Source organism: Camellia sinensis, chromosome 4 (genome assembly GCF_055761805.1).
Source record: "Camellia sinensis isolate YWXY chromosome 4, ASM5576180v1, whole genome shotgun sequence".
Taxonomy (NCBI): Eukaryota; Viridiplantae; Streptophyta; class Magnoliopsida; order Ericales; family Theaceae; genus Camellia; species Camellia sinensis.
Window position 1 is genome coordinate 40540423 of NC_138964.1, and position 12670 is coordinate 40553092.

General features: G+C 39.4%; 1 protein-coding gene across 1 annotated transcript; it reads left to right on the forward strand.

Annotated features, from left to right (window-relative positions):
• The first annotated feature begins 9965 nt into the window (after window positions 1–9965).
• Window positions 9966–10397, forward strand: LOC145823703 (uncharacterized). The gene has a single exon (XM_082923216.1). The coding sequence runs from the start codon at window positions 9966–9968 to the stop codon at window positions 10395–10397; it is 432 nt and encodes a 143-aa protein (XP_082779342.1).
• Window positions 10398–12670: the final 2273 nt, after the last annotated feature.

The window sequence follows — 12670 nt, forward strand, 5'->3', positions numbered from 1 at the left end:
GGGATTACAATCAAATTATAATTAACATAAAAACTAAAAACTATAATAGCATAGTCAAGTCATAACTAAAAACTATAAAAATCATAACTAGGCATGTATTATAGAATTTTTCCAACTAATACCCACTTACACTTGTGATTCTATATAATTTCTAGGAGATTACCCGGCATCAATGAACCCCAATCCAAGCATTGTAACTGTAGACTGAGCACGAATTGTGTTTGAAACTCCCAATGACAAAATGGGTTCCTGTTTGTCCCTTGATTTCTCACCCAATTCTCCCCTTTGAGATACTACTGCACTCCTAAAATTTGTCCCATTTTTCTTCACAACCACGTGTGTAAAGATTGATCGGTACTTAAATGTTACATATTTAATCTATTAATATATATTTTATTAGTCTATTTATTTGTAATATTATATAGTTTTGTGTGCTTTTATATATTTATGCATATTTTAAATGTTCGTACATAAATTGTTATAAATAATATATTTTAATATTACATTATAAAATGAAATAAATAATAACAATAATAATAATAATAATATAATAATATTTTGGTAATTCACCCTACCGTTATTATCATATATCAAACATCATTATTATATACATAATGATAAAAGAAAAGAAAAAGTTATCATCATATCCATCCAATATCATTATTCTATAAACAATGATAAAAAGAAAAGAAAAATGAGAAAGAAAGTTGGCCCGCCAACTTTCATCTAATTATTGTTTATTTTATTATTTGCTTTTGTTTTGCAGTTTTACAAATTGAGAAGCTCGGGTGGGTGAGGCATGGACACACGAAGGGGTAGAGGACAGCAAGAGAGTAGGGAAAAAAAATTAGTGAGATAGTGTAGAGTGTTTCTTTTGTAGAGTGATAGTTCCACAATTATGTGGAACTAATTTCCTAATCTTAAGGTTAAGATGAAACTCTAATAAAGTGATTGTGATAATTTGTATTTAGTTTTATATAATTTTAATTGATTTGGATACTGTTGTATAACTTAGATTTTTATGCAAATATTATTTCATCGAATTATGTGTTCACTGGTCATGAATACATGTTATACAAATGATTTTTATGCTTGTATAATAAAATTGTTAGACGAGTCATACCTAGTAAGACGGGTCGTGCATCAACCTTAGTTTAACGGTGACCATCCGTGCTAAGCGAAGATGATTCATGACTTTTTGATTTTAAAACAAAAATCTTTTTAAGTGACATGTTCCGACCAAGACACATCTAATACTCATTTCAATGATTTTCTACAATGTAAATACGAGCAACCCCCAATTATAAGATTAGCAGTGGATTCTAAGCCCTACGGTTTTCCTTTTATTATTTTCCATCCTCCAGCCAGAAATCATTAAATTAAAGTCAACTTTCATAATCTCTGTGGACATCCATTCTCAACCACTATATTTTGTAGTAATGGTTATTACTCAGTTTTAATTAATATATTTTGGTGCGCAAACGACCTTCCAAATTTTGGTGCCGTTGCCAGAGATTACTAGTAAGTTGTTTAATTTAAAATTTTCAATTAGTTTATCTTATTCCTAACTTTTCTTTCTGTATAGTTTTTAATTGTTTATGTAGGTGAATTTAAAAATAAATAAATAAATAAAAATTTGAGTTTGGTTTCTGTGGGGACATAATTTTCGAAGGACAGCACGTGGCCGAGGTGTCACCGAAGTCCCAGTCGGGGTGCCACGTGTACTGGTCATGATGCTGAGTTGATCTCGGCTAGGCCGATGTTATCTGCGAGAATACCGGAATTCAAGATAAGCGGATAAGGGACAAGAGTCCTAGAATGGGAGAAGATTTCAGTTTGGGTAAAGATAAGACTCTTAGAGAGTTTATCCTAATCCTACTAGGAGTCCAAGATTAGCAGTAATCCTAAGTCCATTAGAGCTAGGCTTCTATTGGGACTAGGATTGTGTTGGCTATAAAAAGGAGGCACCCCCCTGGGTCTAAGGTATGTCTTTTATGCTCTATCTAGTGAGTTAAGCACTGTTGGTTATCTTTGAGAGATATTTTACTAACTTGATCGTCGGAGTGCCCCCGGGTGGACGAACCACCACAGGATTCTTATCTTTCTGTGACAGGTTGTTCGGGTTTAATGTATTCTGCCAGTATTCTCTAGCTGAGTGCTTGATTAGCAGTGTGGTCGGAAATCAACACACATAATTTGGCGCCGTCTGTGGGAAAGAAAGGAGAATAGATGGCCAACGATGGACAGAAAGAGAAGATTGGGGACGACACTCCTACTGGGAGTGGCAAAGAGCCAACCAAGAAGAGTGAGGAAGACCTGAAGAAAATCCTTGTCCAGCAAGGGGATGAAGAACGCTTCTTCATTCTCAGCTCGGGCTTGGCTAAGAAAGAAGGGAGAAAGCAGCAATTCAATTGGGGGCATACCAGCAGCGGCTTGTCAGGGCTTATAATAAGAAGGTCAACCCACGAGAGTTCCAAGTTAGGGACCTCGTCCTAAGAAAGGTCATCGGCAACAAAAAAGATCCTAGAGAGGGCAAGCTTGGCCCAAACTGGGAGGGACCTTATAGAATCATCTCGGTCCTAGGCAATGGGGCATATCGGCTTGAAAACAGTGAAGTGTGACTGACCAGACACTTGGCGATGTTTCTAAACGAAACATGATGAATAACTTAGACTTATTATATGGCAGAGTAGAAATCATACTTGCATATAATAGAGTTGAACTAAGTTGGCGATGTTTCTAAGCGAAACATGACGAATAACTTAGACTTATTATATGGCAGAGTAGAATCATACTTGCATATAATAGAGTTGAACTAAGTTGGCGATATTTCTAAGCGAAACATGACGAATAACTTAGACTTATTGTATGGCAGAGTAGAATCATACTTGCATATAATAGAGTTGAACTAAGTTGGCGATGTTTCTGAGCGAAACATGACGAATAACTTAGATTTATTATATGACAGAGTAGAATCATACTTGCATATAATAGAGTTGAACTAAGTTGGATTAACCTGGACTTGCCATATCGGCAGAGCCAGACACAAATTGGAACTAAGTACATGTTAGTCAGATTAACAAAGAGACCAAGGTTGGTAACCTCGGCCAGTCTTTGTTTGAATCTGACCTCGGCGACAAGGTCAAAGCCACGTGCTTAGTAAGAACCCAAGTGGAACTTAAGTTTACATTATGGGGCAGAGGGCTGAAGAATAATGCTTGGGAGTTGGAATTTCACAAGATAAGATTGGTTTAGACACTTGTTGAAATTTAAGAAAAATTTACAAGTTAAAATTAAATCGAGGTCATGTTTAACACTTGTTGAAATTTAAAAAAAAATTTACAAGTTGAAGTTAAACCGAGGTCATGTTTAACACCTGTTGAAATTTTGAGAAAAATTTACAAGTTGAAGTTATGCCGAGGTTATGATTAAAGGAAAAAATGATATAGATTCTATCACCTTAGGATGCCGAGGTAATAGAACCTAGGGGGCAGTTGTTGGGACATAATTTTCGAATGATGGCACGTTGCCGAGGTGTCACCGAAGTGCCAGCTGGGGTGCCACGTGTCCTGGTCATGATGTTTAGGTGATTTCGGCTAGGCCGAGGTTATTTGCGAGAATACCGGAATCTAGGATAAGCGGATAAGGGACAAGAGTCCTAGAATGGGAGAAGACTTCAGTTTAGGTAAAGATAAGACTCTTAGAGAGTTTATCCTAATTCTACTGGGAGTCCAACATTAGCAGTAATCCTAATTCCATTGGAGCTAGGCTTCTATTGGGACGAGGATTGTGTTGGCTATAAAAGGGAGACACCTCCATGAGTCTAAGATATGTCTTTTATGCTCTATCTAGTGAGTTAAACACTATTGGTTATCTTTGAGAGATATTTTACTAACTTGATCGTCGGAGTGTCCCCGAGTGGATGAACCACCGCGAGATTCTTGTCTTTCTATGACAGGTTGTTCGGGCTTAATCTATTCTGCCAGTGTTCTCCAGCTGAGTGCTTGATTGGCAGTGTGGTTGGAAATCAACACACATAGTTTCTTTTGCAAATATATATATATATATAAATGAACAAAAATAAAAACAAAATTTTGATACCTTGATACAGAAAGGAGATACCCATACTAAACATATAATTTGTGGACTATTTATCTTTGCTGGACACTTGAGGATTAATTACTTCTGCTGGTATTAAAACTTGGGGGACAAATAAAGACTACTGACTATTAACATTTATTTTATTTAAATTTTTTTCCTGTACATTTATTTTTTTTTTCAAGGAGGTCTTATACCCCCTTTTATTTCATCGCACTTTAATTTATTGTATTTTATTTTTAGACTATCGCCTACTTGGCTGGTTTATGTGTGTTTTTGTACATTAAAAAAAAAGAAAAAAAAAGAGTAAGTGTGTTGTATGCATGGTCGCCGTTATTGTCATCCAAAATTAGTGTACAACCCTAATCTAGAGCGGACCCTTAGAAATCTTCAGAAATCTAAACCGACTTTAGTAATGGCTGAAGCATTAGAAGAACAACCTAGACAACTGAAGGCGCACTTCACACCTACTGTCGATGTGTCAACATCTTGCATTCAATTGCCTACTATCAACGCCGCCCATTATGAGATTAGGCCCACTGTCATTTAAATGTTTCCATCCTTCCATGGGCTTAGTAATGAGGATCCCTACAAGCATCTTAGTGAGTTTTCAGAAACCTGTTCTATAGTGAAATTCCAAAAATGTCACTGATGAAACCCTTAGGTTGAGACTTTTTCCCTTTTCATTGTAGGACAAGGGGCCAAATGAGGCAAAAAAATCTTGGATAAATATTTTCCCATAGAAAAAATCAATCAGTTAAGGCGTGCCATCCACAATTTTTCTCAAATTGATAATGTGCACTTCCATGAGACTTGAGAAAGGTTTCGGGATTTATTACATCAGTGTCCCCATCATGAGATCGCCCAATGGCAACTTGTTCACATCTTTTATTCTAGTTTGACCGAATCATTTAAGCAAATGATTGATTCAGCCTGTGGTGGGATGTTTATGAATAGGAGTGACGTAGAGGCTTGGGAGTTGTTTGAAAATCTGAGTGAAAACTCTGTGCACCATACATCTGCCTCTCGGCATGAAAAGCAACCAAATCCTAATGGTACAAAGCGAAGTGACTTATATGAGGTAAGTCATAGCGTTAATATTGTTCATCAAGTCGAAATGTTATCTAAAAAAATGGGTCAACTGTTAGCAATAGGACACATTTCTTCGCAACCCACACAACCTCCTTATCAAGAGGCTTGCTCAATTTGTTTAAGTCCCATGCACTGTGAGACGAAGTGTCCATCAACACCTCAATGTCCCAAGTCAAATTCGGAGCATGTCAATGTGGTCGACGGTTTCCCTAAACTGGGTAATGATCCATTATCAACACTTACAACCCGAAATGGAGAAACCATCCAAACTTTTCTTGGCGTTCACAATCATAAGGAAATTTCTATTTTCCACCTCCAACAAGGCAGGATTTTCAAAATTATGCTAATCCACTTCTTTACTATCCTTTGTCTCAACAGTCATACCAATATCCTCCTAGAAAAAATTTACCTTTTGAGGAAAATGTGTTATAACTTCTATAGGCTACAAATCAGCTTGTCCATTCTCAGGGTCAGTCCATTACAAAACTCGAGACCCAAATTGGCCACATAGCTAACATTTCGAGTAAGAGAGAGGAATGACAATTGCCTAGTCAACTAGTGTAGACACCCCATTTTTGACCGTCCTCAAGACTTGGACGTCACCATTGGAACACTTGGTGATTACCCTTGTTTGTGTTCGTTCGGAGTTCCCGGAGGTCTCGGCTACGCGCCTTGCCTCAGGATCTCCGAACTTGACTGTGTAGTGTCTGGTTTTGCACCAAACACTTGTGTTTTGCCTTGGAGGGGCAGGGAATGCCTTGTGAGGCATCCTCACACATCACCGGCCACGGCCAGAGGCCACCGGCTGGTTTTTGCTGCCATCGGCAATCTATATTGCCGGTCGGCACTATTTGTTGCCGGTCGGCACTCCCTTTTGCCAAAATGGCATTTTTTGGGCAGCCGACTACTGTTCATCTGCTTTTACAGATATTTTATTATAGATGTCTTGCATTTGGCTCCCCTCCATACACGTGTATGGAGGGATCTCTCTCTTTAGAAGCTTGTCTTGTAAGCTTTACAAGACAAAAAGCTCTATAAGAGGAGCCCTTCTCTCCCTTGCTTAGGGTTAGACACTTTAGAGAGTTTAGATAGCCATATTAGGGTTTTGAGTTCTAGGGTTAGAATCCATACACATTCTATCTCTATACCTCTCTCTTTTTACCTTTGTGTGTGTTTAATTGTGTTTGTGTCTTACTATTGCACACAAACACATAGTGTTTCACCTTCTCTTAGCTACTGAGGTTCTAAGAGGCTGGTTTTGGTGTTTTGGAGCTGGATTCAAGCTAAAGAGGGCTGTTGGAGCATCATTTGTGAAGGTGATCTACAAGGGTGAGAAACTTCCCTTTTATTCCTAATTTTTGCATTGCTTTTCTACCTATCTTAGAGCTGTTTTTGCGCTTAGTGTATAACATAAAAAAGTTTTGTTTTTTATCCCTTTTGATTGTTTATTAAGAGTGTTTTGTGGTTTGGGTTTGTTTGACCCCTCCTAAGCCTTGTAAGGCTCCTTTTTGTGCTATTTTTGTGCAAGTTTCAAGACTTTGGTGTTTGGGCCTCTTCACCACTGAAATCTTGAGGGATTTTAGTGGCGGAGATGGTGCCTTAAAGTCTCCAAAAGGGGAGGGCCACCCCCTCTCCTTATTGTCCTTGAAAGGGACCCTTTTTGGCCTCTTGAGGGAGCATCATGTTAGAGTGTGTATTGATCATGTCTTGGTTGTTTTCCATGCTTATTATGCCATGATATAATCTTGTTGTGTGTTGGTTTTGGTACACCATGCATACTTAGCATACCTACCATGTAATGCCTTGTTATTGCCTTAATATGCCATGGGTTGTTAGCCATTGCTCTAGCATGTTTTAGGTTTAGCCTTGTGAAGGTTTTGTGCTCATTTTGCCATGTTTTAGGTCTGTCCATAGTTGTTTGGGTTGATCTTGGCATGCGTAGTATAGCTCCTTTGAATTTGAGCTTGTATGCTTCAAGTATGTAAATGTGTAGTATGTGTTGCTTGCATCATTTCGGTGGTTTGGAACCACCCTACATGTTATTTCAGTCCCTTTGACATGCTCATATGTTTGCCTTGGATGCCTCTTTGAAGCTTTGGAAGCTTGCCTTGCATGCTCCATGTTTTAGCATTTATGCATGCCTTTAACTTCAAACCATCTAGATGCTATCTAGTTGGTCTTTTGGGCTTAGTTTCATGTGTTAAAACTCTGTCTTTGGTTGCCTAAGTCCTGCCATGTGTGGTTGTACTAAGTGTAGTCCATTGCCTCTTTGGTGAGCCATGAATGCTTGGACCATTGTTACATGTTTAGCTTGCCTTGTTGCTTGGTTTGGCACCATGTTTTAACATGATTTTCAGAGCTTATGTTGCATGCTAATTGTCCATGATATCCCTTTTCAAGTGTGCCTTAGAGTTGCTTATTTAATGCCTAAGTGTTGGTCCAACTTACTTGCATGTGTGTATGTATGTTTGATCCCAATTCCTTGGTTTTTGGCCACTGTTTTAGGCCTATTTAGAGTTGCCTAAATCATGTCTAAGTCCACCTTTTCATCAGTTTGCATTGCCTCATGTTTGCTTGTATGCTTGCATAAGTGTCTTGCCATGCCATGTTGCATCCTTAGCTTGCATGCCTAGGTTGCATTGCATCTTGCATGCATGCCTTGTTCCTTGACTTGGTGATAGGAATTGGGCCTTGGTTTGTTTGTTTGGTTTGCATTTCATTTGACATGAAAGTTGCACACTTGATTCTTTGGGCCATCATGCATGGAAATGCGTGATTGGCGGTCCGAGAATCGAGACACATGTCCCTTTGAGTCATTAACATGATAAGGGACATGATTGGTGCATACATGCCTTGAATTGTATTGCCATGCTCTGCCTTGCCCTCTGTTGCTGTCAATTGCAGATTCTGCAGGAGCTTTTTGCCGACCGGCAGTGCTAAGTGCCGACCGGCAATCCTCACTCTGCCGATAGCTTCACCAATGGCCGGTGATCACATGCCACTGCCGGTGGGCATTCTACCCAGCCGATGGGATTCCCCAGTATCCAGAGAAGCAATCCTGAGGTTTTGGCAGCTTCCAAAGGAGTAAGGAAAGGAAAACAGAGGCAGCCTATGCATGGCGGTGCACTTCCGAGCAAGACCCGAGCACGCATTGCATCGAGCTCTCTTCCCGAGGCGGTTTACTATTTTTCCTAGTTTAGTTAGTTTGTTAGCTAATTAGGCAATTTGTAATATTTAATTAGCTTGTAGGTTAATTATCTGTATTATTTATTCAGTCCCTTCGAGTGAGGGCGAATCTGTAATAAGTGTGGGTGCGTGTGTGTGCATGTCTTCCAACCCCCACTTCTTTCTTCCCTTTTATTTACCTGCTTATGATGGTAGATTAGGGCATTTTTAAGTTAGCATACCTTATGTTATGCATGCGTGCATCCATACATTTGTCTTGCATGCACCGGGCTCGGTACATCATGCTAACTGCATTCGTACTTCAATTTCAAATTGGATACGTGCATCAATTGATTACATTTCACATGCCATGCTTAGGTTAGCCAAGCCTATTCTAATTGCATCTTGCATATGTTGCATTAGTCAACTTGGCATGAACTAGGATCACGCATGTTTGCTAACTAGTTTATTGTTTTGGCACGGAGTACGATATAAGTATTTTATGCTTTAGCATCTCGCATGCGTGTGAATGTTAACATGATAGCATACTTACCATGTGGCTAGATGCTTATGTGTTATAAATTGTTTGAATGCCTGTGGATGAAGGTTGGATTGTTTGAGTTGGAAAAACTCGTTGAAATCCGTATTTTAGCCTACTTGCGAGTAGCAAATTCCAAAACATTTTCCAAAACAAACGGATATGCAATGCTTATTTCCAAATTAGGCAATCTAGTCTATACTTGTTTGCTATGCGCATAACATAGTAATTCTAGGCTAATAAATGGAATAAGAACACATAATGTTTTCAAAAACGGATATCACGGTTAGTAGAGGCCGATCTTCGGATCGGGCGAGAGGTGGTGCTCATAGCTGACCTTCCCCAATCGTACCCTAGCTCCCGAGCCGAGGTAACTCTGGTGATGACGGACATGTGGCCTTTGACACCGAGTCAGGGTTTCCTAAATTCCCCCATTAAAAAAATATTTAGGTGGCGACTCTGTATCTGGCAAAGCAGTCCATGTTTGGCACTTCTTTCAAAAATCTGTTTTCTCGAAACGATTTGCCGGATTTGGACTCTTTGGTTCAGATTTAGAACCGTGACAAATTTGAGAGTCCTGAGCTGTAGTGACCCCAAATGAACGGAACGGGAGCTCGTTCCTCCCGGGGCGTTCGGGGGACGTCTACTGCTAGTAAAAAATCCAAAGGGGTAGTATTTTGTGGAATCATCTAATGGCATGGACATAGAGCAAATTCAATCGATCATGACTCTTAGTGGTCTAGAAATACCAAACCGAACTAGTGGGACCATGAAAAATATGGGTGAGCGGAGTAGTTAAATTCCAAATCCACCAGAACAAAGTGATGAGGCCAGAAACAATAGTCTTTTCCCAAGACCGCTTTATGAGCTTACGGCACCCTATGTGCCAAAAGCACCATTTCCTCAATGTTTAGATGCCCCTTCTCTTTTCAATAAGAAAAAGGCATCTACTGCAGCAATGATGGAGGTGTTCAAACAAATAAAAATCAATCTCCCCGTGTTGGAAGCGATTAAATAAGTACCTTCCTATGCTAAATTCCTCAAGGACTTGTGCACGCAAAAGCATAAATCCATGACCCATGTGACCAAAAGGATTCTACTCACTGAACAAGTGAGTTCCATTCTGACCAACACCACTACCCCCAAGTTTAAAGATCCAGGTGCACCTACCATCTCTTGTATCATTGGTAATCACTTGATCGATAAGGCACTTCTTGACTTAGGTGCTAGTGTCAATCTTTTTCCATATTCGGTGTATGAGGAATGTGGGCTTGGTGAGTTGAAACCCATATCAATGAGTCTTCAATTAGCTAAACGTTCCCTTAAAACTCCTTGTGGCATACTTGAGGATGTCCTGGTTAAGGTCGATAGGTTCTACTGTCCTGTTGATTTCATTGTCCTTGACATGGAACCTATCATACCTGATCGGAAGCAAATCCCAGTCATCTTAGGGAAACCTTTCTTAGCCAAGCCCATGCATACATCAATTATAAAACAGGGGTGATGGAAGTATCATTTGGAAACATATAAGTCAAAATGAATGTGTTTCATGCATCCCAACATCCATCCAATGAGGAAGAATGTTATGCAGTTGATGTGGTTGATCAGTTAATTGCACACGTTTTTCCGTTTATCATCTCAATAAATCCTTTAGAGGCATGTCTCATTCATTTCGGGTTTGAAAACTATGATATTGGCAAATCCATTGAGGAGGTCAATGCTTTTCTTGACTCTCACCTAAACTTTCAACCAAGGGAACCTCGATTTGAGCCTCTACTTGCCTTGTCTAGTGAGCCAATATTACCTTTCATTAAGTCACCACCAAAACTTGAGTTGAAACCCCTTCTAGCTTCACTTAAATACTCTTTCTTGGGGGCTGATAACACGGTTCCTATGATTATCGCATCTAACCTGTCTAGTAGGCAAGAGTGTTCCCTTTTAAGGGTGCTCAAAAAGCATAAGAGTTTCATAGGGTGGTAAGTGGCTGATTTGAAGGGAATTGATTCCTCTGTTTGCATGCACAACATTTATCTTGAAGAGAATGCAAAACCTTCACATGAGGTCCAACGAAGATTGAATCCCAAAATGAAAGAAGTACTGAAAAGGAAGTAGTGAAAATGCTAGATGCGGGTATCATTTATCCCATCTCTAATAACAAGTGGGTGAGTCCCACACTGGTTGGACCCAAGAAATCAGGAATTACAGTGGTTGAAACTGAGAGCAGCAAGCTCATTCCTACATGTACCACTACTGGGTGGCACGTCTATATTGACTATAGAAAACTCAACTCCATGATTAGAAAGGATCACTTTACATTGCCCTTTATTGATAAAATCCTTGAGCGGTTAGTGGGTCAAAATGTTTATTGTTTCCTAGATGGCTATTCTGGATACAATCAAGTGCCAGTTGCTGCTGATGACCAAGAGAAATCAACTTTCACTTGCCCTTTCGGTACATTTGCCTACTGGCGAATGCTATTTGGGTTGTGTAATGCACCAACAACCTTTCAAAGGTGCATGATGGCTATCTTTTTTGGCATGGTAGAAAAACTTCTTGAGGTTTTCATGGATGGCTTCTCGGTTTTTGGCCCATCTTTTGAGGAGTGTCTCCAAAATTTAACTAAGGTTCTTAAGCGTTGCATAGAAACCAACCTTGTCCTGAGATTAGAGTTTTATGGTTCAAAAGGGTATCGTGTTAGGTCATATTGTGTCAAAACAAGGAATAGAGGTTGACAAAGCAAAAGTCAATCTAATTTCTGGCCTTTCCCAACCTACTTCTGTATGTCAAGTACATTCCTTTCTAGGACATGTGGGTTTTTACCACAAATTCATCAAAGATTTCAGCAAGATTTCAAGCTCTTTGTGTAGTCTTCTGGCTAAGGACACCCCTTTTGTCTTTGATGATGCGTAAAAAATTACGGGCTTCTCTATTTGTAGCCCTGATCATACAGTCACCTAATTAGTCCTTACCCTTCGAAATCATGTGTGATGCATCTGACTATGCAGTTGATGCAATCTTAGGTCAAAGAGTGAACAAAAAGTCTCATGTCATTTATTATCCTAGTAAGACTTTTAATGATGCCCAATCAAACTATACCACCACTTAGAAAGAGTTGCTAGTTGTTGTCTTTGTCGTAGACAAATTTTGATCATATCTGCTTGGTTCTAAGGTTGTAGTCTTCACTGATCATGCTGATTTGCGGCATTTACTTTCCAAAAAATAGACTAAACCTAGGTTGATTAGGTGTATCATTTTGTTACAAGAATTTGATCTTGAGATTCGAGATAAGAAAGGTTGTGAGAATGGGGTTGTAGATCATCTCTCTCGTATTTCAGTTAAGTACACTAGTGACCCATCAGCTTTGCACGATTCATTTCCAAACGAGCAACTTTTAGCTGTGTCACAAGTAAACCCTCCGTGGTTTTCTTACATCGTGAATTACTTGGCAATTAATCAAGTTCCTGCCCATTGGTCTAAACAAGATAGAGATCGTTTCTTTGCCCAGATTAAATTCTATTTTTGGGAGGATCCTGAGTTGTTCAAGTATTGTCCGGATCAAATGATTCGACGATGTGTGCCTAAGAGTGAAATCCATAGCATTCTTACCTTTTGTCATTCTGGAGTATGTGGCGGCCACTTTAGTGGGTGAAAGACAGCCGCAAAAGTTTTACAAAGTGGGTTTTATTGGCCCACCATTTTCAAAGATGCCCATATTGTCAAAAAATGGGTTCCATATCCCGTCGAGACATAATGCCAATGACCCCGATCCTTGTTGTG

Coding starts and splice junctions, on each gene's coding strand:
- LOC145823703 (XM_082923216.1), top strand. CDS start 9,966: ATGACCCATGTGACCAAAAGGATTCTACTCACTGAACAAGTGAGTTCC.